This window comes from Ornithodoros turicata, unplaced genomic scaffold (assembly GCF_037126465.1).
Source record: "Ornithodoros turicata isolate Travis unplaced genomic scaffold, ASM3712646v1 Chromosome11, whole genome shotgun sequence".
NCBI classification, from domain to species: Eukaryota; Metazoa; Arthropoda; class Arachnida; order Ixodida; family Argasidae; genus Ornithodoros; species Ornithodoros turicata.
The window spans coordinates 1,535,830-1,563,686 of NW_026999295.1; the positions used below are offsets into that span (position 1 = coordinate 1,535,830).

Sequence of the window (27,857 nt, forward strand, 5' to 3'; positions counted from 1 at the left end):
GGTAACGGGGGTCGATAGAAGCATCCAGATTACATGCCTAAACAGGGTTGCAGGGTTGCCATTAAAACGAATATATATTTTTCCAGTGGCTTCAGATAACACTTTTGGAATACGACATTGGCATGCATAGCAAAGTTGCTCATAGATGAGACACTTTTACTTTCTTTAGCTTCTCCTCTAGACGAAGTGCATACAACGTGCCACATCGTAAAAAGCCGACGGTAACGGGGGTCGATAGAAGCATCCAGATTACATGCCTAAACAGGGTTGCAGGGTTGCCATTAAAACGAATATATATTTTTCCAGTGGCTTCACATAACGCTTTTGGAATATGACATTGGCATGCATTGCAAAGTTGCTCATAGATTAGACACTTTTACTTACTTTAGCTTCTCCTCTAGACGAAGTGCATACAACGTGCCACATCGAAAAAAGCCGACGGTAACGGGGGTCGATAGAAGCATCCAGATTACATGCCTAAACAGGATTGCAGGGTTGCCATTAAAACGAATATATATTTTTCCAGTGGCTTCACATAAGGCTTTTGGAATACAACATTGGCATGCATAGCAAAGCTGCTCATAGATTAGACACTTTTACTTTCTTTAGCTTATTCTCTAGACGAAGTGCATACAACGTGCCACATCGTAAAAAGCCGACGGTAATGGGAGTCGATAGAAGCGTCCAGATTACATGCCTAGACAGGGTTGCAGGGTTGCCATTAAAACGAATATATATTTTTCCAGTGGCTTCACATAACGCTTTTGGAATATGACATTGGCATGCATTGCAAAGTTGCTCATAGATTAGACACTTTTACTTACTTTAGCTTCTCCTCTAGACGAAGTGCATACAACGTGCCACATCGAAAAAAGCCGACGGTAACGGGGGTCGATAGAAGCATCCAGATTACATGCCTAAACAGGGTTGCAGGGTTGCCATTAAAACGAATATATATTTTTCCAGTGGCTTCACATAAGGCTTTTGGAATACAACATTGGCATGCATAGCAAAGCTGCTCATAGATTAGACACTTTTACTCTCTTTAGCTTATTCTCTAGACGAAGTGCATACAACGTGCCACATCGTAAAAAGCCGACGGTAACGGGAGTCGATAGAAGCGTCCAGATTACATGCCTAGACAGGGTTGCAGGGTTGCCATCAAAACGAATATATATTTTTCCAGTGGCTTCACATAACGCTTTTGGAATACGACATTGGCATGCATACCAAAGTTGCTCATAGATTAGACACTTTTACTATCTTTAGCTTCTCCTCTAGACGAAGTGCATACAACGTGCCACATCGAAAAAAGCCGACGGTAACGGGGGTCGATAGAAGCATCCAGATTACATGCCTAGACAGGGTTGCAGGGTTGCCATTAAAACGAATATATATTTTTCCAGTGGCTTCACATAACGCTTTTGGAATACGACATTGGCATGCATAGCAAAGTTGGTCATAGATTAGACACTTTTACTTTCTTTAGCTTCTCCTCTAGACCAAGTGCATACAACGTGCCACATCGAAAAAAGCCGACGGTAACGGGGGTCGATAGAAGCATCCAGATTACATGCCTAAACAGGGTTGCAGGGTTGCCATTAAAACGAATATATATTTTTCCAGTGGCTTCACATAACGCTTTTGGAATACGACATTGGCATGCATAGCAAAGTTGCTCATAGATTAGACACTTTTACTTTCTTTAGCTTCTCCTCTAGACGAAGTGCATACAAAGTGCCACATCGAAAAAAGCCGACGGTAACGGGGGTCGATAGAAGCATCCAGATTACATGCCTAAACAGGGTTGCAGGGTTGCCATTAAAACGAATATATATTTTTCCAGTGACTTCACATAACGCTTTTGGAATACGACATTGGCATGCATAGCAAAGTTGCTCATAGATTAGACACTTTTACTTTCTTTAGCTTCTCCTCTAGACGAAGTGCATACAAAGTGCCACATCGAAAAAAGCCGACGGTAACGGGGGTCGATAGAAGCATCCAGATTACATGCCTACACAGGGTTGCAGGGTTGCCATTAAAACGAATATATATTTTTACAGTGGCTTCACATAACGCTTTTGGAATACGACATTGGCATGCATAGCAAAGTTGCTCATATATTAGACACTTTTAACTACTTTAGCTTCTCCTCAAGACGAAGTGCATACAACGTGCCACATCGAAAAAAGCCGACGGTAACGGGGGTCGATAGAAGCATCCAGATTACATGCCTAGACAGGGTTGCAGGGTTGCCATTAAAACGAATATATATTTTTCCAGTGGCTTCACATAACGCTTTTGGAATACGACATTGGCATGCATAGCAAAGTTGGTCATAGATTAGACACTTTTACTTTGTTTAGCTTCTCCTCTAGACCAAGTGCATACAACGTGCCACATCGAAAAAAGCCGACGGTAACGGGGGTCGATAGAAGCATCCAGATTACATGCCTAAACAGGGTTGCAGGGTTGCCATTAAAACGAATATATATTTTTCCAGTGGCTTCACATAACGCTTTTGGAATACGACATTGGCATGCATAGCAAAGTTGCTCATAGATTAGACACTTTTACTTTCTTTAGCTTCTCCTCTAGACGAAGTGCATACAAAGTGCCACATCGAAAAAAGCCGACGGTAACGGGGGTCGATAGAAGCATCCAGATTACATGCCTAAACAGGGTTGCAGGGTTGCCATTAAAACGAATATATATTTTTCCAGTGACTTCACATAACGCTTTTGGAATACGACATTGGCATGCATAGCAAAGTTGCTCATAGATTAGACACTTTTACTTTCTTTAGCTTCTCCTCTAGACGAAGTGCATACAAAGTGCCACATCGAAAAAAGCCGACGGTAACGGGGGTCGATAGAAGCATCCAGATTACATGCCTACACAGGGTTGCAGGGTTGCCATTAAAACGAATATATATTTTTACAGTGGCTTCACATAACGCTTTTGGAATACGACATTGGCATGCATAGCAAAGTTGCTCATATATTAGACACTTTTAACTACTTTAGCTTCTCCTCAAGACGAAGTGCATACAACGTGCCACATCGAAAAAAGCCGACGGTAACGGGGGTCGATAGAAGCGTCCAGATTACATGCCTAAACAGGGTTGCAGGGTTGCCATTAAAACGAATATATATTTTTCCAGTGGCTTCACATAACGCTTTTGGAATACGACATTGGCATGCATAGCAAAGTTGCTCATAGATTAGACACTTTTACTTTCTTTAGCTTCTCCTCTAGACGAAGTGCATACAACGTGCCACATCGAAAAGAGCCGACGGTAACGGGGGTCGATAGAAGCATCCAGATTACATGCCTAAACAGGGTTGCAGGGGTGCCATTAAAACGAATATATATTTTTCCAGTGGCTTCACATAACGCTTTTGGAATACGACATTGGCATGCATAGCAAAGTTGCTTATAGATTAGACACTTTTACTTCCTTTAGCTTCTCCTCTAGACGAAGTGCTTACAACGTGCCACATCGAAAAAAGCCGACGGTAACGGGGGTCGATAGAAGCAGCCAGGTTACATGCTCTCCTCTAGACGAAGGTTTAGTAGTAGTACTACTGTAGGTTTAGTAGTAGTACTTTTGTGTATGGCTATCATTTGCATGTAAACAGCCTACTGCACACCTGTTGTAGCTGAAAAAAAAAATTACGATTCAAGTCGGGTGCCCAGGCTGAATGGTAAGCGCGCACGCAGCCCTCCGGTCACACTCCGCCCACCACAGCAGCCCTCCGCCCAAGCGCCACCCTGTTACAGGTGGTGAAGGTTTTTTGGCTGGGTTTTTCTCCTTCACCTGATTGGCATCCCAATTGGCACAATTCCCAGCACTATTGGCTTTAATAAACATATCTCAACTTGATTGGCATTACAATTGACATTAATAAATATATTTTCACTTGTACTTTTTGTGTATGACCCTTCTTTGCATGTCTCTGCATGTAAACCGCTCACCTGTTGTATCGGAAAAATATGTGAAGTCGGCCCACGTATGGCCAAAGAAGTCTGCCCAGGCTGAAAAATACGCTACGATGAGCGCACGCGCAGCCCTCCCCCGCCGATAAGCGCGCAGACAACCCTCCGCACACGCGCCGCGCGGGGAAAACACGCACAGGGCTCAGGGGCAGGGTGCCGTAGTTTGGACCGCCCGCTAATAGGACCAGACTATGTACTACTCAGTCCTTTTACATGACGAAGTTGACATCAAGTACTTTGCCATACGATTGCAGTGCCCTAACGAGCTGTTCCGAGGAGACATATGCAGGCAGGTACCTACATGGTACTGCAACGACACGTGGTCCAATGGGTTCGATGTTAACCTGCTCATTTCCGATTTTCAGATGACCCTTTTCAGTGACTAAACGGCTGGCTGCCGCCGACGAGACTACCACCTGGAAAACGGCTCTTCCTAGATGTTGAACACAGTAGGTGTTGTCAACACCCACTATTTCTGCTGCTGCATGGAGGATGCCATAAACGGAAGTGCCTGCAGTCAAACTCACTTTGAACGCCCACTCCTTGCTGGGCGCAAAAAGCGATGTCATTCTGCCCCGGGAGACGACAACGGCGAATCCGGGGCCTGCTTCCTAAGGTAGATAGCGCAGTGGCTGACGACCTTGACCTTCCAAATGACGAATGATTCCTTCGCAGATTCGGAGCCTGAGGTACGCAGCTTAGCCTTATAAGGGCCATCTTCAGCACTGCGTAGGTGGGCGACGTTTGAGCGAGTGGCGTCGAAAGGCCACGTGGAACGTGATGTTCTCCCCGTTAGGGTGAGAGTCTCATCTCTGAAAGCCCAGTACAAAGCCAGTGAAGTATTAAGGGAAGAAAAGTAGCAGAATCTCTTTGGCTGCACGTTGAATATGCGTTTATAAATCCCTAACGTCGCCACACCAGCACTGGACAGCTGTTTCGGTCTTATTGGGCCATCATCAGCAATGCGTAGGTGGGCGACGTTTGAGCGAGTGGCGTCGGAAGGAACGTGATGTCCTCCCCACAGGGTGAGAGACTCAAACGTCGTCCACCATGGCTAATCCTTCTATTCGTTGGAGATCCATTGTCGTACGCGGCAATGATGTCATTTTGTATGTCATTTATATACATGTCCGGAGCTTTTTCGCGGGTAGGTTCCGCTGTAAAATCAGACCGCACCTTAAAGGGATGAGGGTCATGGCCATGCTAGTCAGGGAAATTAACGACGAAAGATTCCAGCCTCAGAACATCATTCTCTCATAGTCAGGGAAAAATTCTTTAAGACGCATTCTCCTTGCAACTTTATCTAAGTCGAGACGCAGTTGATATTCGTGTATCGTATTATTGTTAAAGGGGCATTAAAGTGGTATCTAACATGGCCAAAAACTGCTGTCATCTTGTAAGGCAGTATGTGAAAAGCATTCCCACAAAATATTTCTGTCCAAAGTTGTTTCACCACGGTGCAACTAATTTGGAAAATCGCTGCCGCGGTGACAGGCCGGAGGGCTCCAACTGCAGACCACACCCACTCTACTGTGGTGTTGGTGGTAGAGATCCCCTCATTCGTTAGTAGGAAAAACCGTCTGCTACTAACATTGCGTGCTGTTTCTTGTTGACTTCTATGCTTTATGTGATTTACAAAAAAAAAACACAGCATATATGCAGCCTGAGAAAATAAGATTACCATCACAAGGGTAATATATCCGTGGCTTCTGTGCAATCTCAGAATTCACAGTAGCAGAAAGCAAGCGATGGCGGCGGTATTGTGGCCACCTGTTAGCCACTGAACCAACTGCGCGGTGAAAACGGTCGGACAGGCTTCACACTGTCGGGAAGCACGGGGTTTTCTCTCTACAAGCGCCGTTAATTTCGGGCTGCACCACTCGTTCTTCCCGTGGTATCTGCGGTCCCAAAAAATCGTGGTTGTGTCGTGGACAGCCTTCAAACCCTCCATTTCGGACATCACGTAGCCGGAGAACGCATAACGTCTCAGAAGCGGTAGCAGACGTTCCGGCCTGCGCGATGTTGCTCACCTCGATCATATGATCCCAGGTCCAATGAGGAGCGTCCTCACCAGTTGCGTCACATAATGATGCACGGTTAATCTCCTAAGAACAGATTCCGTGCCACTACACCCAACGCGCCGTTACGTCCATCGTGCTCTTACATCCAAAAAACGAGTCGTTACATAACACATAAAAGAAAAAAATAGCCCAAATAGCAAAAAAAAAACGTTTTCGCTTCCCTGTTCACAAAATCAGTAGAATATACAGCATGAGATAGGGACATAGGGGCATAAACTCATATTATGGACACATTAGTTCGCTTGTAAACTTGTTCAGGAAGACGTCGGATGGCACGAAGTCTTTACAGTCCATTTGTCCGCAGGGCGAATTTCAGGTGAAGAATGTTCATTGAATGGTCACGTCATATATGGTCGAGGTATGGCCCTTCGAGGCTGATAGATGGGTGTGAATTGGGTGCACATCTACAATGGTGTGTTCAGGGTGTGCTAAGGATGTTTTGCCTTATTGTAAGATGCTTAACATCGTTGTGGAATATGAATAGCGTGTACGCTGAGTCTTAATTTTCCTTCATACCAAAACCAGTCTTGATCGTGAGTTTATACTGCAAGCAATTCCTGATTTCGGTGTTTTTTGTGTATATAATCAAGTTAAACTTGCTATCGAATTTGCAGACGCTCGCAAGACAGGCAATGTATATAGTTATGCCATTGCTTAGGGCTGTTGATTTACACCAAAAATTTAATCAGATAAGGTATCGTCCGATTACCAGTGTACACCAACAAGTCACACACACCCTTTCGGGAGGGAATATGGGTGTACCATAACTCACACACTTTTAGGTGCAAAGGTTTGAAAGTGTTGTGAAACACATCATGAGAGGTAGGTGCATTTCATTACATCTAGACAATTTAGGGGTTTGAGTTATGGTACACACACCTTACATTCAAAAAGGTGTAAAAGTTTGGTGTGACGAGGGGTGACAATCATAGTGTGGTCATGTGCTGTCGTCCAATCGTATCTGGCGTTAAACCCTGAAATTGCCCAGAGATAGCCAAATAGCCAAGATTAAAAACACCCCGCCAACTGTTACAAAAAGTAGCCCAATTTGGCGGTTTATAGCCCAATCTGGCAACCCTGGCGGTTACTCTCTGAACTAAATGAATCGCAAAATCATCGTTAAGAATCGTTCTAGCTTTACTCCCATTTAGAGCAGCACTATCGTCATGACAGTACTTCAAGAAGAAAGTTCCTTGTACAAGAAAAAAAAAATACAGAACTACATGTAGAAGGGAAGCATGACAGAACAGGTCTGGGCATGTCAGGATATTGCTCAACGAGCACTGTCACTCCAGGAAAAATCGCATGTTTGTCAGACAACAAGGGGGAAAAAGCGCAGAGAAACACTTGGGCAAAGCAGAAAACACACTCCCCAGCATCAAACTATTTCTAAACACACACACACACACACTCGTCTTATTAAAAAAGCAATGTTCATGGTAAATCCGGCTAGGAAAATGCACACCAATCGACCAACCTCCCATTTTCTATTGCTGCACTTTTTCTCCAATATCGGTCAATGCATTGCTACAGATACCTCAAACAGAGCAACTGCGTGACGTCATCACATCCCGTCTGGAGAAGGCAGCGGCACAGACAAACACTCGTATTATTTATTGAATCGCAAGATTAGTTTTTCCTACTCTACTCCCTCCCTACTCCTAATTATATTCTACGACGAACAATTCTATATTCTACGACGAAACCCACATTGAAAGCGCGGTCTAACATTTTATTGCTTTCAAGAAAGTGGACAGAACGGTTATGACCAAGCAGCTCAAATATTTTCACGGATGCGTCTACAAATGAGAGAGGATTCATGTGTGCGTGCGGTTTGTTTGGTAAATTGGTTAACCAAACCGCTCAAATGTTTTACAAAGGACTCCATTTGTAGCAGCAAAGACTATGGGCGGGAAATGTAAAAATTGCAATAGCACGATATGTTCATTGGATGTCCATTCAGCATACAGCCATTTGTTGAACATATACAAAAGTCGGACCACACAACAAGCAAGACACAAGCAAGACCATATGACAAGCAAATCTGCGGCGGGAAATTCAACTCTAGCGCGGCGGACGTGGCATATCTTTAACTACAGCAACTGCGTGGCGCCATCTGTCTTAACGCCCTCCCCTCACCTTCTCACCCTCACTATTGTATTTTAAATACTGACCCCTGTGTACAAGATTGAGCCAATGGCCCAATACTGACTGACAACTAACAAGACACAGGTTGAATTCCTAGCTTTTTTTCATCTTATCAATGATATGGTTTAACTATGATGTGATATCGCTGGTTAGCAATGATATTGCATCACTGATCACCCAAGCGCTCGACCCTCATTGCACTCTACTTCCAATGTATTGTGCTGCTTGGGAAACTGTCCTATGCAGTGAGGTCATGATGACCTGACTGATGAGGGCGGAGCGACTGTGGCGGAGCGAGTGACGTCATACGACCTTGATGACGTAAAATTCTATCGTTTGGCTGGAGTTCAACTTACCTTTTCTTTGGGGACGTTTTCGCCGGGAATATTCTTGATGGGGACCTACCACACCCGACACTTCCACCCTCCTTGTCCTCCTCCTTACCGTCAACGAATGCATTGAGGCGGAGCACAATGATAAATAACAAATTTTTATTCGTCAGGATTGGCTTCGATGGGACCGATTCCTGACTCAGCTTCTTGTTTTCGGCGTTTACGCAAGTGGGTCCGCATCTTCGGCGAAGCTCGAAGACGCTTTGTCCAGGTAGCGGATAGGAAAGCGCAGAAGTGTACGTGCATACTGAATACAGTAATAACAAAAGCACGAAAAGAAAACTCGACATCACTAATTAGCCGTCAAGATCTATGAATTGAGCTCCTGCAGCTCTTGACCGGCGGATTAGTGGTATCGGATTTCTAAACATGACACATCTTGCGAAGCAATCGAGCATTTTCTCTTTCGAGATCGCTTGCATCAAGGGGGCGAGCAAACCCTATATCCTATTTTGCCTTTTTTTTTCTTTTTTCAGGTACCCTGATTTAAGCCCCAGCTTACGCGGCATTGAAAACTCGACTGGAGAACTCATAGAAACAAGACAGTTTACACCAGGGCAGCTCCATACCAGGACAACCAACACCTTTTTGGCCCTTTTTTTTCTCGTTGTACCATTCAGGCATTCACTACGCAGGCAGGCATCATTTTAACGGGTGCCGTCACAAGACATGGCGATGGCTGATGAAAGCACAATAAGGCCGAAACAGCTGTCCCGTACTGGCATGGCCGCGTTCCAGACGAAGAGCAAAGTCAGTTGCTCTCCGACTCGGAATGTATCTGAGAAAAGGAAATTAGGATGGCGGCCACAGGAACAAGTTCTGTGCTGTGCTCTTTATCACTAGAGTTTTTGTCGTAGTGTTATCTGCGTTGCTGGCTGTATACCATCCTCATAGGTGACCAGCAGATGCAGCACCCTGTCCGAATATCACCCACAAGCGCGCAGACATCGTCATTGATTCCGGGCCACCACACTGATTCCCGAGCTCTGGCCTTACACTTGTTCAGACCTTGATGACCCTAGTGGACCAGCTCCAACATTTTCGTACGAAGGGCACATTGAAACTTCATTTGAGATAGATTCATTGAAACGTGCGGAACGTCAAATTAGTGTTGGCTAGGTTACTTGGGTGTCCTCTGCGAACACCCGTGCAATGCATTGATAGGAGCAAGCAAGTTTTGTTGAAACTAAGCAGCGAGAAAAAAAAAGAACACCTGCCATGATCTGTGCCACCCGAAAACTGCGCCAACAACTCTAGCAATCCCCATAGCAAGCCTCTCCCATTATTTTATGTAGGGAACCTGTCACCTACTGCTAAGAATGGCTCACTCAGGAAAGCCGTGGTCTTCCTCCACCACTGTAAGCTGGGTCACCTGCTGAGGAGGATGGTGCGTTTTTCTTTTTAAGAATTTTGGATCAGTTACATCACCATACAGTTACATACATACAGCCACTTCGAAGCGGTATTGGGAATGGCTTATCGTGTTTCGGGATTGCCTACTAAGGCCCATTATTGCTTTTACGTGTGCACAGCACAGGGCTGCACCTCTCCGAGCCTGCCAACATATGCGTATGTGTCATATCGTGCCGTTCACGTATGGTAATGAGGCGTTCGTGAGTCAATGATGTGATAGCCTAGTATGGGTTTGGGTCATTATATTTTTTTTTTGTTCGGCTGCACTGGTCCATTTTTCGAAGAATGTCCGTATAGGACAATTTGGAGTGCCCGCAACTATAGTTGTCTGCACGCTCAAGGGCAAAAACGGCCCAGTGTCCTTGAAAACCAGTTGATCTCGCCGCACAAACCTTTAAGAAAGACAAAAGTAACGATAAGCGGGATAAACAACAGCGTATAATCTCATCTCCGTGAACATGTGACAGTAGTACGTCGTCAACGAACAAAATAACCACACCACTGATTGTGCATGGCATTGTACTGCACCGTAGGTTTGACAATACACTTTCACCACGTCTTCCAACGTGTGACACAGAACCAGCTTTTATGCATAACATTGCAGTTCTAGTAGTGCAGCTACGATTGTGCAGCTACGATAGTGCAGCTACGATTGGAAGCAGATTGGTGTCCTAATAACAATGCCCCGTACTCCTCACCTTTTGTTTTGTGGTGCCCAGGTCATCTGCCACTTTCACAGTAAAACCGTCCCATGCCAGGCTGTATACATAATCGGTAACGCGGACTCTTTTCTCTTTGCACCACTGAAATCAACAGTAATTGTACATTGTACATCTAAATATTCAAGTTGTAGCGAGAAAGACAAGATGTCATGTGGAGTAGTCATTACATTGGATGATTAAGTAAAGCTTCATTGCTTTTTGTGCACCAATTTTGTGCATCTTACATTAAAAAGAAACGAACCGAATAAAAAGGAACTCCGTGTGCCAGTATTAAGTGATAATGGGAGTGATATCCTCAATAGTCACGATGGAACACATGGAACAACTACAACACACAGCGTACAACTAGCAATTATTCATTCAGTGAGTTATTCAACCCTCAACATTGATCCTGTAGGGATTAGTGCAATTTATTTTGCATGGGGCATCCTGGGACAGAGTTTGACGAAAGAAGAGGTATATCGAGCGCTTTGTCGAGAAGTGTTTTGTCGCGTCCTCAGCTTTCTCGCGTTCTCAACATAATTGTCGCCGGTTCTACGACTCTAGCAGAGTTCCCGTCAAGCGATTGTGCTGTCAGCATTATAAGCCATGGTCGCGTCGGCACCAGTTGGCACAGTTGCTTCAGGTCGTGTCCTTGGTTTCCGCGCTACACGTGTAGGACAATATCTACTTCGAGGCACAAACCTGTCTCTATTAAGCCACTATGCCGATGCGGGATCACTACGACGAGCAAATTATCGCCGTTCTACGACTTTAACCAAGTTGCTTGTCAAGCAACTGTGGTGTCAGCCTTTAAGCTATCGTCGCATTGGCACCAGTTGGGGTACGGCCTTCATGAAAACACGAAGGGCTCACGCTTTCGTATACTTCAGGTCTTGTCCTTGGGTTCAGCGGTACACATGTTGGATAATCTGCAGTTCGAGGCACGAACCTGTCTCTATCAAGCCACTCTGCCGATACGAGATCACTACTACGAGGAAATTGTAGCGCGTTTTACGACTCTTACAGAGTTCCCCGTCAAGCAACCGTGGTGTCAGCCTTATAGGCCATCGTCGCACTGGTACCAGTTGGGGCTCGGCCTTCTTGAGAACATGCAGAGCTCACGCTTTCCTATGCCTCAGGTCTTGTTCTTGGTTTCCGCGCTACACGTGTTGGACATTCATTATCCTTCAGGTGTTACAGCTATTAAACAATCCATTGACCTTCCTTACCTCGAGACACGCAGGAAATCTAATAGGCTCTGTCTATCATAAATTCTTTAATACCAGTTTATTGAGACCGAATTTTTTGTTACCAGCTGTACATAGCTGTATGTACCCGCGACTGGATCACTCCTTAAAAGATGAACCTTTCTCACACATTTTTCTCGCTCATTTTTTAGCTCTATGCACCACCGAATAGAGCGGTCTTCCATTGCCGCTAGTCATCACTCACGATGTAAGTCATGTAACTGCTTTCAAACGTCAAATTTTGCATTTTCTGCAGATATAAGTAACTGTTTATGCAGATTATTTTACAGATATCGATTATCTTGCTTTTTATGAGTGTGTCTAACTATAAATATCGTGTCTCTTTTGTTTCTTGTTTATCAGTGTGCCTAGCAGGTATACGGGATCATCTTGTTTGTTATTCGTGAGTGTGTCTCGCTGTAAATATATGTTGTTTTTCTTCTTGTTGTTCCTGTACTGTAATTCCCTCCCTCATGTAATGCCCCAATGGGATAATTTAAGGTATTTACATAACTAAATACCAGCAGCATGGCCGGGTGGGCTAAGCCGTCCGCTCGTTGGTGGTAACCAAGGTCGTGCTCAAGACTGGGAGATGGTGGGTTCGAATCCTACCGCCGGCTGTGCTGTCTGAGGTTTTCTCTTGGTTTTCCGAAGACTTTCCAGACGAATGTCGGCAGAGTTCCCCCTGATGTCGGCCCAGGACGCATACTAATCGCCCTGTCCCCCACTCCTTCCTGCTGCCCTCTCTCCGTCTGTCCACATCTGTACGCCGCTCATAGCCACAGTTGCTTCGCGGCGCTAACACGCAATAAAAAACATAAATAAACATTACATCGTAATGCATTAAGGGACGAGAGTGCCTTCAATAGTTGGTGCTGGATGGATACGATCAAGAAGGTTACATACTAAAACTTCGCCGCCACGCAGCTGGAGTGACGCCGACACGTCGTCATCTTAGAAGGGGCAGAAAAAGAAGCCTGGCTCGCACTATTGCGTCTCAATAAACCCGTCCATCAGAGTTTTTGTGAGGAGGACGCATGGGTTTCCAATTCACATTCGCACTTTTGCGGGGCTACGATACGAGACGCTGCTTATAGCCCACTACATGAAGTGGACTTTAAGCCCACGAGCCGCAGAGAACGCGGCGGCACGATTACCGGGGCAGTGACAGGCATTTCTTACGTCGCTCCGTCTGATACTACCGAACTCTGCGAACCTATGCGTCCGTCGCTCTCGAAGGCACTTGCGTCATTTCGTAGACGGACACAGAGCTGACGGACGCATTGAAACGCAACAGTGTGGACCAAGCTTAAGGTAGCTCTAGAATGTGTGCTTTCATTCAAAACGCCGTTCCGGTCATCTGCTCCATGTAAATGGACCATGAAATTCCCGTGAACAGGACAAATCCCGAGACAGGGAAGAAAGACCACTGTTGCGAAAGAACCAGACATCGAAACATACACGGTGGGATTAGCTGCATCTGCGATTAACCTGGACCACTTCGAAAACCTTTGTGTCATTACAAGGGGGTTGGCCACCTGTTTTCCACACGGACCCAGACGGAGAAGATCATCCGAATGCGGAAACCCGCCGTCGCCAACATTCCGACAGGATCTACTACCTGTCCGCCCCACGAAGCAGACGGAGGAAAACCCCAAGCAAGGTTAGAAGCCACGGGCAAATGCTGTGACCTCAGCCAGGACCTCAGAAGTCACGTTGTCTGATATCTTCGAAAGCTAGGAAAGCTGTCAGAATAAACGCTGCTACGTTTTCCCAAGACCAGAGCCCTGTCTTTACCTGGGACCTTGCGTCGCAACACCAGACACATGCAAGACTGCGAGTGTTGTCTTTCCTACTACACTCTAAAAACTGTAACTCATAAATAAAGGTAAAAAATGTGCACATTTTTTACCTTTATTTATAGAGGTTATCGCATAACTCATAGACAGTATAACCCACATATCCTATAACCCATAGACAGTATAACGTACATATCCCATAACTCATAGGCAGTATAACCTATGTATCGTGTACCTCATAGGCAGTATAACCTATGTATCATGTAACTCATAGGCAGTATAACCTCCAGATATACGTTACCCTGTAACTTGTAAATGTCCCTGTACATGACCGGCTTGTAACCCTTATATACAAGCTATGCAGCAAAGTTTCCTAAGCACCACAGCAACCAAACATTCACCACATAAAACGGACAACATAATAAATTACTCTATACGAGAGATCATCATGTTGCTTGTCTCTCCTCCCTCACATGGAATTTATGGATCTCTGCAGCTTCCTGTGCCTCCTTCATTTGATAGCATGAGCAAATAGCACAAACACAATACCAACACTGTGGCACTCTTTGCAGAAAGTACAAGTTTATTGTGTGTATCTGACTTCTCATACACACACCAAGAGAAGAAGGTATGATATGAAGTATTTCAATATATTTGTTCAACAAATCTGTTCTGTTGCTCGCAGGTGTTGTGTATCTGTAATCGTGACACACCCTGTACAATTTCTCTTTTCACATCATATTATGTGCTTCTTTTCAAGCCGTGTTATGAAGTCCTTTAGCTTGCCATTCATGCACGCTTTCGGCACACTGTCCTTCACCACAATCCTTTGCAGTAAGAGCAATATCTGGCCGTATGCCAGCGGGTAAGACAAGTCCTTGATGTAATAAATTGTTAGGCACATCACAAGAGCTCTTTCCAGTGTGCATTCTTCATTCAGGAGTATGCGTTCATCGTAAGAGCCTCCATATACCCACTTGTCCTCTCCAAAAACAATTGCTGGACCGAGAGGTTTTTGCATTTCAGGATTGCATGCCTAAGGGAAAAATGGTTGCAGTAAGTCGAAATCAAGAACAACGCATGTCCCTTTGAACTAGCTGCCAATGATTTACACAGCTGATAAGACTAAACTACTCACATCCATCACCAATTTCTGTTGCGTGTGGCGTGATTTCAAATATTTATCAATAGCCAAGTACGAGGGCTCTTCATTAGTGACCTCTGCAAAGGCTGCCTTTACATAGCCAGTTGCTTTAGCCAGTTGCCATAGCTTTGCATAGAGCAGTTTCTCGATTTCTCCAATTTTAAGCCCAAAGCGTAATTCTGCCTCATGAGCAAGCTTAAACAACAAAAATACCTTCTTTGCAGCAACCTATGAGCTAGTACTTCACATCAAAGCCTTCTTGACACACATATCATGTAATCGTGAAAAAGAAACAGAGAAACCTGTACACCGAGAAACTGCGTAGATGCAGGCCAGCTGGTGGACGAACACCAAATTTAAATAAATGGCCCTTTTCACTTGTCTAATATTCTAATGCTTATGCTAAGTAACAAGCAGGTTTCCCCAGCAATTATAAGATTGTACCATGCTAAGAATTTTGCTCCCACAGCCACGATAGTCATTTTCCTGTCTTTCGTCTAGTTCACTAGTCATTTATCTTTTAGTTAAATGTACAATAAAGTTATACAGCAAAAAATATGTATTAAAACCAATGCAATTCAGTGTAACTCAATTACATTTAATAGTAACTGTATAGCTTTAATTGGGATGCACTTCCTATTTTGTAATTGTTACTGTAATCTAATTCCTTTTATGAATGTAAAAGCCTGAGTCTCAGCACACAGAGGGATGACACAACTCCAACCAGCAAATTTTACTGATCAGAAGAACACCATGTACACATAGTTATACAGCATGGTGGAAAGAGGGAAAGCGAGGTAGCAAGAAGGTCACGAACTCAGAGCAAGGTCAACCGAATGCAACGGTTATCAATAGACACAGAAGCAATGTTGAAACTGTTTCCCGCATTGCGATTTCTGAGAGAGGCTTTGGCGATCTCCGGCGAACTGGACTTGTGCTGAGCCTGTGAACTTCTTGCTACGTTCCTTTCCCACTTTTTCCTGTGCTGGGTAACGATATGCACATGGTGTTCTCGTGATTAGTAAAATTTGTTGATTTGAGTCGTGTCGTCCTTCTGTGTGCCCAGAGTGAGGCTTTTACATTATGAAAACCTGCACAAAAATTGACAAGTGAGAGGGTAACCTACTGTGTGCTCCCTCAAGAAATAGTTCGGAAGTGTCTCTGGAGGGTTATCTTTCCGGAACAGCAAAGTGACTTTTAAGAGTTGTGGCATCCTGGACTGATGATCATCTAGCTCGTCAGCGGGCATGCTACACAGCACCTGAATCGAAAATACTCTACACGTCGCAGTAACTCATGATATTCATGTTTCTGCTCGTTCAAGTACGTTTGAAAACCTTATGAAAATACAGTTGATTTAAACTTTGAATTTTGACTTCGTTCATAAAATTATTTGAAATATATTGCTTATTTCTGGAATTGAACTCAATAGATATACTGAAAAATTATAGTCGTTTAACGTTCTTTACATGACGCACAGTACAGAGCCGCGAATTGGTATACCAACCACACTTAACACACTTTTGGGGTGACAATTCACCAAATAAGTTTCGACAGTAAGACATATATGCTTGGTTTCACCAACACTGGTTAATCTTAAACCAAGACCAAGCGTTGCTAAGACATAGAGCTAACAGTAAATTTTTTTTTTTTTTGCTAACGTTAGTTGGTGACATGTTGAATGTTTGACTAACAATAACCCCCTTTTGTGAAGCACAAATCAGCGTTAAATTCAAGTTCAGAGACCGCTGACCTCGCTTCAAATGCTACTCGGTGTTGGTGAAATCAGGCCAAACCCGTGTACTTAGGCTGACAGGTTAATCCAGGTTTATCAGGTAACGTGGCATGAGAAGGGATATACTGATACCAAAAAGTTAATACACATAATCTATATTGCTCGTTATAAAATGAATATGTAGTATTTAATTAAGTAAGCCATTTTCAAGGAAAAGCTCTTCTATGCCCTCAACAACGCAGTCAACAACTGCTTTTGAGCACCTGTGGTGGCCCTCCAATTTCCTACACAAATGCCCCAATTTGCTGAATGATGGCAACGGTTCCGCTTCGTTCGTACACTCCATCTCCTCAATCGCATTACTAGGACACTCGCTTTGTTTGTCATCAAAATCAGTTGCACTACTGGACTGAGCACAAAATTTGAAGTGATCTTTGTACCTTCGAATGCTTTCAAATCTCGCTCCACAAGACAAGCAAGACGGCATATGATCAGATGGAGCACACTGTAGAATGTGTTCACTATATCTTCGAAAAGATGTTGTCGACAATTTGCAATAATGACAACTATGGGTGCGTACATGACTGGTGTTGTCTTCGTTGTGCAAGGAAGGCTGCAGATCATGTTGCCCTTGTCCACTGCTGCTTCCTTGAGGCTCTTTGGAGGGTTGGTATGTGCCCACATTTTCTGAACTGCCTGAAAATGTTTCGACAAAAATATCAGGCCCATGACAGCAATTATTGGGCAATTGCTCATGGGAAATGCGCAACTGAAAGCTGATACGACCATAGTAAACACTTACATTGTGCCTGTGGAACGGCGACGCTGTTCCTTTGGTATTCGGCACTTACTGCTGGTGGTGAACGGGACTCCAAATTCCCTATTGTTAAATAAAAATTAATTGAACTCAATTTACTTGCTCACATTACTGTGTTATTTAACAGTGAATTGTTCCCATGACAGGAACTACAGATGGAAACAGTCCTTGGGAAGTGCAAAATTGAAAGGGAGTGCGACCACAGTAATCCCTTACATTGTGCTTGTGGAACGGCGACGCCGTCGCTTTGATGTTGAACACTTCCTGCTGATAGTGAACGGGACTCCAGATTCCCTGCTGTTATATAAAACTGAATTAAATCCAATTTATTTTCTCATGTTAGTGTTATTAGACAGTAGACAGATTTGCGTCCTGTTACCTTGCAACAGGCGCGTGTACATATTTTCAAACAACGTCTATATCAAGGGTTTCACCCGACTGCAAAATTCCCCATTTGCCTCCTCTATCAGTATACGTTGTAAGCACAAAGACGGCGAGTGAGGATGGAGCTACCAAGTCAATGAACGCTGTGAATTAAAACAAAGCAAATGTGCAACACAGACAATCACTGAAAAGCGTGAATCGCAAATATGATGACAATGCAGTTTCGGAACGTCAGTGCGCGTTCTGTTAGACGCGTAAACAACACGGCTTAATTCGTACAGACTACCACAATTTCGCTCACCTAATGAAGTCAGTGTTGAATGCTTGGCCGGTGCGTGATCACAATAACAGCACATGACTCTGCATACACGTCCGTTGTCGTCTTGTTCCACGATGAACTCATCACAGTCGCAGTCAGCGTCCATGCACCGACCACGCTCGACCCCACGTATGTCAGTGTGCGTTAGGGACATTTCCTTGGAAAAACTTCATTTGTATAATGTCACGCAGTAGAAGTAACACATAACACTTACCATGTGCCTTTGCGGCAGAGGGTTTTGGGAATACTATCCTCTTGCACTTGCACGCCGGAGCACATACGTGCGCGCGTATCTCAAACTCGTACCTCGTGCTTCCAACACAATGTTGCCAAACGCAGTCTGTCGCTTGGCCGTACACATGTTGAAAACGTGGCTGCGCGGTGACGAGATGCGCGTGTACGTGGAGATGTGAAGGTATTCCACACGAAATAAAAGTGTCGCCAAAGACGTGTTCTAAAATAAGATTATAATAGCAGAAAATCTGCCGACTGCTTGTTTCGTAGACGAAAGTGCTACATTCGATTTTAGCTACTTTTGTTTTCAGTAAACGTCAAGAATCGGATACTGTTAAACAAATGAGGCAAATTGGGGTCTGATTTTACCGAAATAAACAGAGCCACTGCATTTTAATTCGCAGAAGCAAGATGCGAAACTTCGCTTACGTTCGAAACAGCCGTGCTTTGTCAATATAGGTAACGGCTTAAAGAGTAACGCTTTGTTTATGAGTTACTCGACAGGATTTTCGGAATGTAACCCTTAGAGCAGACGCTCAGGTTGCCATATAACTCATATACGTTCTGTAACTCTTGCCAAACAACGGGAATAACTCGTATTTCATAGGTTATCTCACTTAAAGGGAACGTTACAGGTTACATTTCTAAGAGTGTAGGTTTCGTCCTCTTCGCAAGTTATGCATCAGCTATTCAGCACCCTTCGAGTCATGTGAAATACACACTGGGAAGAGCAAGCATGACCTTCAAAAGCCCTAGACTTGTGCTCATAAAGACATGTGTCAGTCGAACAATTCCTTTTATCGGTTCCCCACCAAAACCACCTGAAAGGTTTACTCGCTACATTATTGGCGCCCCTTCCAATATGGCTGCTGGCTTCACCTGCTCAGAGTGGCTCGTATGTGGTTTCCTGTGTTAGGCACTGATGGTAGAGTTTGCCATTTTCGGCCTCCGAGGTGGGCAACAGACGACTAACGCTCCGTGGGAAGTGCGTCTCGGGCTGACTTACTCGAGAACTCGGGAACTGTGCGGACATGTCTTACGGCGTCTGAGGAAAACCCAAAACAACCCCCCCCCCCACACACACACAGCCCCCCGGCGGTTACCCCCCAGTCTCGACGTAAAATAGAAAATAGCCAGCACGCATTCCACTTTAGACATGCGAGTTGGTGAATGGGCACGACAGCAGTGGCGACACTGTACGAATGGCTCATTCGTCCGTCCGTCCTTTGTTATTTGTTTTGAAACATCGCAAGACAACACTGTGCCGAAGATACAATGCCCACATTAAGTGGAACGTTTTGAACTGGTAACATTGTACGTTTCAAGCGGAGACATGCTTGTGGTGAATTCGAGTGGGCTCCTGGCAACACAGCCTAGCGCAGGAAATACCTAGTCTTGCGCCCGTGCTGAATGAAATGAGCGTTGCCAGGAATCAAGGGGAACCGCGGTGGCTCGTCTTCAGGTTTCATGGTCTGCTAACCCATGTGTATGCCAATACCGGCCAATGTGACGACATCGGCTATAACCCGCTTCGAAGCCCGCTAAAAGGTTCTATAGAGGACAGGAGAAAAAGGCGCTGCTTGGCGTTCGGAAAATGCCACGGGAAGATGCGAGATTGCTACACTTTGACCAAGCGAACGTGACTTCTCGGGATTCGGCAAGAAAAGCTACCGCGAAATTATCAGCCGAATTATCCATTAGGATCTAAATCGCTTCCCCGTGTCACAATCAAGTGACATCGTACAGGAGTCTGTTTAGACGGGTTGAGCAGGACGTCAAAATGGTGTCTGTCTGTTGTCGGCAAGGCATCGCAGAGCAGGGCATGAGAAGGAAAAAGTGCAGTGGTGTAGAACATTTTCTTAAATAATTTTTGGAAAGCGTTCACCGCCGGCAACGTAAAAGAATGCATTAGCAAAAAGTGCACATGTGCCCCTTTAAACATTGTCAACATACCGCGGGATAAATCTGATGTACTCTGCGGAACCCTGGTGTACTTACAGATCGAAAATCGCTGTACTCCACCGATCTACACGGTGGGTCTACATGTATGCCCTTCTCCAGGTCGTAGAGTGCAACAGCTGGTGTGAAAGACATGAACGTCTTTGCTGTTGGTTCTAATGATGCTGAGGCCGCTTGTAAAAGTTGCCACGCGTCCTCCTGCAATTGAGTATAATATAAGTTCTAGGAGTTGTTTTGGGACACGATGTTAAGGCATTTCCAAACGAAGCTTTCAGGAGACTGTGAAACGTTCTTCAACCCGATGGGGAAAGTCCAGCACAAAGAGGCATAGGTTGACATTTTTCGAAAAATGCATTCAACATCACATAATGCCCCGCCGTGCACGGAATATTGACAATCAATATTGCATTACAAGCAATGCCCTCAGCATTGGTTGCTTTACGGTAGCATAACACTATCGCGTGCACTTCTGTGACAATTGCTGCGCAGAAATAATCCGCTATAATTTCCACACAGACAGCAAGAGAGAAAAAAGAATATTGCGGAGGTTTTGGCACTGATCGCATGATACTCAATTTTGGATTTGAACTACCTACAACCACCGTGCACACGTGTTCTTATTGAAAGCACGAAAACCATAGGAAGCAAGCATCATTTCAATGTGTTCCGACTGTCGCCTCTCACTAGGAATTGTCCTTAGCCAAGAACCACCCTTACGACGATCCATGACGAAAACCCGAGACTGGGAAAAAGACGAAAAACAGACGACACAACACAAAGTCTCAAACACAGCTAAAGTTTAATGGACAACCGCACACTTTTAACACATCAGGTGGGGGAGGAGGGACAGTGCAAAAGGCTCGCCAAAGCAGGGCCGAAGGTCACAGACGCTTTGCTGACACAGTTCCCAGCCCCCAAAATTGACAACGTTTCTCTCAAAAGCCTCCGACTGAGGTCGGACTCCCTGGCCTTGACAAAGGTCTGTTCCCATGTGGGAGAACAATTAAAGCAAACTTTGAGATGCTTTGCCAATTCCGACGACTGGTCCTCATTTTTTACCTTCGAAGCGCTTCGAAGGTAAAAAATGAGGACCAGCTCGCTTGCTTTTTAACCATTTTATCTGTATCTTACGACGATGATTTGATGGTTGGTAAGCTACACATTAAATCAGTTTCACATGTGGTCATCCTGACCATGGGAAACCGAGAGTAAATGAGGAGTAATTCATTTAGCCAGTACAGAGATACATTTCAGTATAAATAACTTTTCCTGTAACTAACTTTGTCGGTAACTTATAGGGATGCAAGGGCAGACACGACGGGATGCCGGCGAAAAACGAATCCACTTTGTTACAGAGCGAGACACTTTCAATTTGTGATGATTCTGCAACTTTATTCTCTCGTTGCAAAAACTAGATAAATACAAAGCAGAAAATACAGTATCCGTTTAGGTACTTCATCAGCAACAAACAAACAAACAAACAAACAAACAAACAAACAAACAAACAAACAAACAAACAAACAAACAAACAAACAAACAAACAAACAAACAAACAAACAAACAAACAAACAAACAAACAAACAAACAAACAAACAAACAAACAAACAAACAAACAAACAAACAAACAAACAAACAAACAAACAAACAAACAAACAAACACACACACACACACACACACACACACACAAACACACAAACAAACAAACAAACAAAGGAACTAAGATGAGGGTGTGTTGTGACGCTATATCGCAAGCCCATGACCGACAAACGCCGAAGTCGCGATATACGCGAGCAGACGCACAGCCATCACGCCCCTTTGGTTATCATTTCCCTCGAAAGGACTTAAGAGGGAATGAGCAGAGGAAAATGGACAGTCTGGGTGCGGCAGCGGACAAAACATCGGAAAAAACCTCGGAAAATAAAACCTCGTTCGTTTGCTGTTATGTAATGCTATGCTATGTAACGCGCATGCTGAAGAGCGTGAGGAACGCATCATAGTGAGGAGAACCTCTTATAATACAGTCGGACGATTCGAGAACTGTATGGGAGAGCGGAATCTCTCTCAGACGAAAAGAGAAGGTGGCACGTGCTTTCCGACAATGCCACCCTACGGGATCAGAGTTAGCTTATTTGCGGTACCACCCAAACCCTAGACCGGGGGATTCTCTTCATCCTAGTTGTCTATGGGGCAGACAGGCAGCGGAGTTCCAACCCCGCTGGCCTGCAGGTCTGAGAATACCAGCGAAACATCCGATTCGAGGGAACAACCTCGCCGCACTCAGTTGGAATAAAAGGTGGAAGACCGCGGCGTTATGGGTGTGTGGAGCACGGATGCATCCGTCGGAACTGCCCGCATCGTACTCCAGCCGCCCCTGGACAAGCCCCCCAGGAAAAGTCACACCGACTGTGGTAAACTCCAGGAAAACGCCGACTGTGGTAAACGCGGATAATGCAATACCGTCCGCGGCGGGAGCGAACATTTACTAGAGCCAAGTTACTTCTAGCTGTGCTATCTTTTCTGAGAATGCAGTGGCCTCTCTCCCGCTTGCATTCCGATTGCAAGATGACATCTGAAACATTGGACCGTGTATAGTGGTGCGCTTTCTGGGCAAGGCTGTCTGTCTGGTGGACACCGGAGAAGCTGTTTCCTTGATCAGCGACACTATCCACGATTGCTGCCGGGAGCGGAACATCTCGGTACGGACGACCCGACCCATGACTCTCCTATGGCTCGGCGCTGGTGCGGTTGTACCTGTTGCTGGCGCGGTACGCCTTACCTTCACCGTCGATGAATATCGTGTCGGACAACCCCTTGTTTACCTTCCTGGACTGGCAGGAGCAATGATCTTGGGACGTGATTTAATTATCCGGATGGGACTTGTCCTGGACTTACGTCGCGAAGGCTATCCAGCATGCATGCAGCAGTACCTTCCGCCCATTGCTGGAGTGGACAGCCCCTGGTAGAGATCGACGCCGGACTGATGAGTGTACCCAAGACATCAGCCCAAGGCGAAACCGGGAACTGACTGGCAACAGCGATGCACTCTACTACCCGCGCACTCTTTCTCCGTTACGGTATAATTTCGCTCTAGCGACTTCAGCGTGAGGCTTGCAAATGTCACTGGCCGAAGTTTGCCTTCGTGCTGTTATAACAAAGCCGCGCCCAATCCATAATCGCTCGCGTTTGTCTGCTCTACAAATGGGCGATTAAGACCTATCACTTCAGTCAGGGCATCCCCTTGTGCTTCCACCCATGACCAGCGCGCACCTTTCCGCAATAACCACATTAATGGCTGCATCACGTGGCGGTACGAATTGTCTATAAAATCGAATAATACCAAAGAAGCTCTGCAAGCTCTTCACGTCCTACGGACGGTATAGCCTTTAGCTCGTCCAGGTTCGGTCTGATCGTGCCGGATTCCACCGTAAACTCGAGCAAGTCGACAACTGCCTCTTTCGAGGATTGACTGTCAGCTCAGCAGAGTGCATGCGTCCCAACACCACTTTAATTCGACGGGTAGAAAAGGGGGGGGGTATAGGTTTATTGCAAAACAAAACATAAAAAAGAAAGGTAGAAAGGTATGAAAGGTGTTCCTGGAAACGTGGAATGAACGTGAACGTGAAAAAATACTGTCATCCATATAAGCTATGACGAAGTTGCACTTCACATCGCCGAGCACCTTGTCCATAATTTGCTGACAATTAGCCGGGGAACTGGACAGCCGGAGAGGGGAAGCCGGATGAACCAAAACCGTCTCCTATGACAGGTAAAGCCTGTCTTATCGACATCATCAGGTGTTATCAGCATCTGGAGGATTCCTTGATTGTAATCCAATATTGTGAACACAGGGGCTGATCCCAACGTTTATACGATCGAGTCACAGAGGGAAGTGGATAGGAATCTCTCACCGTTATCTTGTTCAGATGGCAGTAGTGTGCACATAGCCTTGCTGCGCCGTCCTTCTTGGGAGCGAGTACCACCGGCTACTACACGGGTACCACGGTACAGGGCTGCGCGAGGGTCTCGCAGCACCAGTCTCGATCATTTCGTTCAGCGCAGCATCGAGCAACTGGAGGTTGCTGACGCTAAGCGGCTGCGGGTTCCATCTCAAAGGCCTTGCGTCACTGGTTCCCATAGTGTTCCAAGACATCGGTCAAACCTGGCTTCCGAGACATCCGGGAAAATGGTAGCAATTCTTGTTCCAGAATTTCTCGTTCTTCCGAGGTACATGGAAATCGTCGCAGGTCATCGCAGATTCTCGTCCAAGACAGACCACAGGTGTTTGGTACTCTGTTCCGTGATGCTCTTCAAGGGGCAGTGATGTTCCCGCATCGCGAAGTGCTCCAGCGGCTTGCTGCTTCATCGCTGTTGCCAGTCGGTTCCCGGTTTCGGCTAGCTATCATGTTCGCGCCCGGTTGGCTAGCTATCATGTTCACACTGAATAAGTTCGACAAGTATCTGGATGGCGCGAAATTTGCAACCCAGACTGACCATCCGCAGTCGCCTGGCTGATCAGACTGAAAAATCCCGCCGGAAGACTTTGGACGTTGGAGTGCACCACGACGGAACGGTACGACTTCTCAATCGAATACCGGAGGGAAGCCGCAAATGAGGTGGCAGGCGCGCTGTCTGGAGCGCCTCTGCCCCTGGAGGAAGTCGTTACCACGAAGGAGCTCGTAGACATAGAACTGGCCATGGGTCCAGCGGACACCTATCAGCTGACCGAGGATGGTCTCCTGTTGAAGTACACCCCCGAGGCGGACGACAGAGGTAGGTGACAACACTTTCGGGAAAGTAGTATCACGAAAGCTCGGATATTTCGATGACTGCGTTAGCAGGCCACAGGAGCGGCAGCGACACTAATTCTAACTTATGTCGTATCGCGACGTGCTCAGCCATGAGACAGGATGTTTTGCGCAAAAGCACGGCATCGTATTTTCTTGGATGTATAGCGAACATGCATTCCTTTTTTTTTTTTTGGTTCGTGACGGTCAACTGATGATATCCTATTACGTCCGGAACGAAAACCTATTGTTTCGCGTTCGCATATATGTGCGTACCGCCTACTGAGGTAGGTAGGATAATTATTGACCTGAGGAATAATATGGATTTATGTGGTTGTGAAATAGACGTTGTGTTTGGGCTCGTAGTGGCTACAAAAATGTGTGTGTGTGTGTGTGTGTGCGCGCTTTTGTGAAGCTGGGACTACACTTGACAAGCAAGTGCTTTGTGTTTGCCTTTTCGTGTGACACGAATAATATATTTATGTACTACTGCGTGAAATAGTGGTTTAAAAAATAATTGTTATCACGTTTGTTATAATCTGTTGGGTTGAACGAGCCTTTGATATGCCTTCCTGAAGCGGTGTGCTTTGTTCTTATCGTGCGGTTCAAGCCTTTAGCTTCAATTCTATCAGTAGAAGTGAATAGGGATGTTTTTTGTTCTTCGTTAGTATGTGTCTGCCACGCCCGTAGCGGTGTTCAAGCTTAGTTTTCTTGGCGCAAATTCACATTCATCGTATTATCTGTCCGAGCAGAAGTGCCTTTCCCTCCTCGCTTAAGGGATCGGATTTGTGTACCCTCGTTCTGTGCTTTCTTTACGCAGGGATAACGCCACTGTGCATGTAGCATTATGCAAGAATTATCTGATAGCAGAAATGGGTGTATTTGTCTATGTTTATTAGCGTGTGCCTCGTCCTTTTTTTTTTTTTCAGTTACAGCTATGCGAGCAAAAGTGCGTGTAGGTTTTCACTGCTCGTTTCTTCCTTCTCTCTCCTTTTACGCAGAAGAAAGCCGCTTGGTAAAGCTGAATAGTGTTCTATCAGTGGGTTTGTTTGTTAGATCTTGTTGGGTGCTCGATATGTTCATGAAGTAAGCAGTGCTGAATTTTGCAGAAATGCAGAAATGCTGGTATCTGAGCACGGAGTAGAAATTCCTATATTTCTCTGCTCCCTAAGAAAATTTGTGCGTCGTTTTCCAAGCAGGAAATAGGAAACCGCGTTTAGTTTACGCAAAATTGAAAAATGAACCTGTGTATGGCTCTATGATTTTCTGTCGCAGGCTTAGGCCTTTTCCCCGATCACCAGTGTTTCGTATGCGATGCCGCATGTCTGAACTTGTTCAGCACTGTGTTTCTTGCTGCAATTTTTACCCTTCGCTAATACCTTGTTGTTGTCGTCTTGTGATAGCCATTCAGCTCCGTAGCGATGTGCTGGAACGCTGCGATTATTCCTGAGCGCTCCCTCTTAAGCCTTTTCGTCGTCGTATGTTGTATACACTGTCGTATGTGTGGAATTGCTTAGTAGTGCCTTGTAATTTTCACCCGTAAAAATTCAGCGTATATCGTATTATGCTGCCCGAGTTGAAGTGATTTTCCCTGTTCCATTTGTGTACCCGTGTTCTGTGCTTTCTTTACACAGAGACAATGCATTTGTGTGTGCATCATGCAATAATTTTCTGAAAACAGAATTGGATGTGCATTTCACAGTTTATCAGCGTAAGGTCCGGTTTATGCAGCCAATGCTATTCAAGGAAAAGTGCGCTGACCTTTACTTCTTCCACTGCTTTTATACAGAAGCAAGCCGCTTGGTACAGCTCAATTCCGGAGAAGTGGGCTCGTTTGTTTGTTTGGTTTGTTTATTATTTGATAGATGTTGTTGCTTGTGTATTCGCTTTGCTCGATATGTTGATGAAGTAAGCTGTTTGCAGGTATGAGTATTTGAGCAGAAATGCTGGCATCCGAGCGCAGGGTATAAATCCTATGAGGCACGCTACCCTCAGTGTATATTAATTATCTTGGATGTGAGTCTGCTTTATTGCAAGACAGGACGCGGCAGTCTGAAATGGGGAATGAGAAGAACATTGGAGCGGTTGGTTACTAGTAATCTAAGTAATACCGAAATTATAGTTTCCATAATGAGTAGAATTTTAAGGCTCTTAATATTATACTTGAGAGTATAGTACAGGCTTTTAGTGATAGCTTTTGTAATAGTTTGTGATAGTTTTTCTTTTTGTGATAGGTTTTCTATATATGTTCCCGTAACGGCGTTCTGTGTAGTCGTCCGTCGTGCGCGAATGGATCTTTGCCCCCAGGCTTTCGCGCCGTTTTGCTCGTAGGTGTAGCCTCAGACAATGCGTATATGAGCATAGGAAAGGTTGAACACCGCGCATTACATAAGCCTGGTGATGATGTTGAATGTTCCAGGGTCTCAATTATATTTTAAAGAGCAGTGGTAATTTACTGCTGTTGTGATTCTAACGATTGACAGTACCAAGGGCGTCTTCTGATAAGCCTTTGGGGCCGATCAGATGTTATGCATGGTGCTTTTTGAATTTTAAGGTAACAGTGAATATCATTAAGAGTAGGACAGAGAAAATAACCTTGCGATTCACTAAATAATAGGACAGTATTTCCTTGCCGCTGCATAGACAGGATGTGATGACGTCATGCAGTGGCTCTATGTTTCACGCGTCTGTAGC

The 27,857-nt window shown here is 45.1% G+C and overlaps 2 protein-coding genes across 6 annotated transcripts in view; both read right to left on the minus strand.

Moving 5' to 3' along the window:
• Positions 1-10,110: 10,110 nt before the first annotated feature.
• LOC135371418 (uncharacterized) overlaps positions 10,111-27,857 on the minus strand; it is a 147,421-nt gene continuing 129,674 nt past the window's right edge. For 2 of the 3 annotated variants that reach the window (XM_064605478.1, XM_064605477.1), the window contains 3 exons: positions 20,418-20,576; positions 10,735-10,839; positions 10,111-10,428 (listed from right to left, as the gene is read on the minus strand). In XM_064605478.1, the coding sequence (XP_064461548.1) occupies positions 10,258-10,428; positions 10,735-10,839; positions 20,418-20,576 (435 nt within the window). In that variant the 3' untranslated portion in view covers positions 10,111-10,257. Of the gene's footprint in view, positions 10,429-10,734; positions 10,840-20,417; positions 20,577-27,857 lie in introns of those variants that run through there. The other variant, XM_064605479.1, reaches the window with a different exon arrangement.
• LOC135371434 (uncharacterized) lies at positions 14,349-19,424 on the minus strand. Of its 3 annotated transcripts, none has more exons than XM_064605487.1 (8): positions 18,400-19,424; positions 18,168-18,342; positions 17,699-17,776; positions 17,468-17,545; positions 17,246-17,361; positions 16,057-16,191; positions 14,925-15,125; positions 14,349-14,822 (listed from the first exon to the last, which is right to left on the minus strand). In XM_064605487.1, exons 1-8 carry the CDS (start codon positions 18,400-18,402, stop codon positions 14,523-14,525), a joined length of 1,086 nt encoding a protein of 361 aa, XP_064461557.1. In that variant the 5' UTR covers positions 18,403-19,424; the 3' UTR covers positions 14,349-14,522. The 3 variants fall into 3 exon arrangements, with proteins under 3 accessions (XP_064461557.1, XP_064461556.1, XP_064461558.1); XM_064605486.1 differs by having other exon boundaries at positions 17,699-17,779; positions 18,400-19,421; XM_064605488.1 differs by lacking the exon at positions 14,925-15,125 and having other exon boundaries at positions 17,699-17,779; positions 18,400-19,418.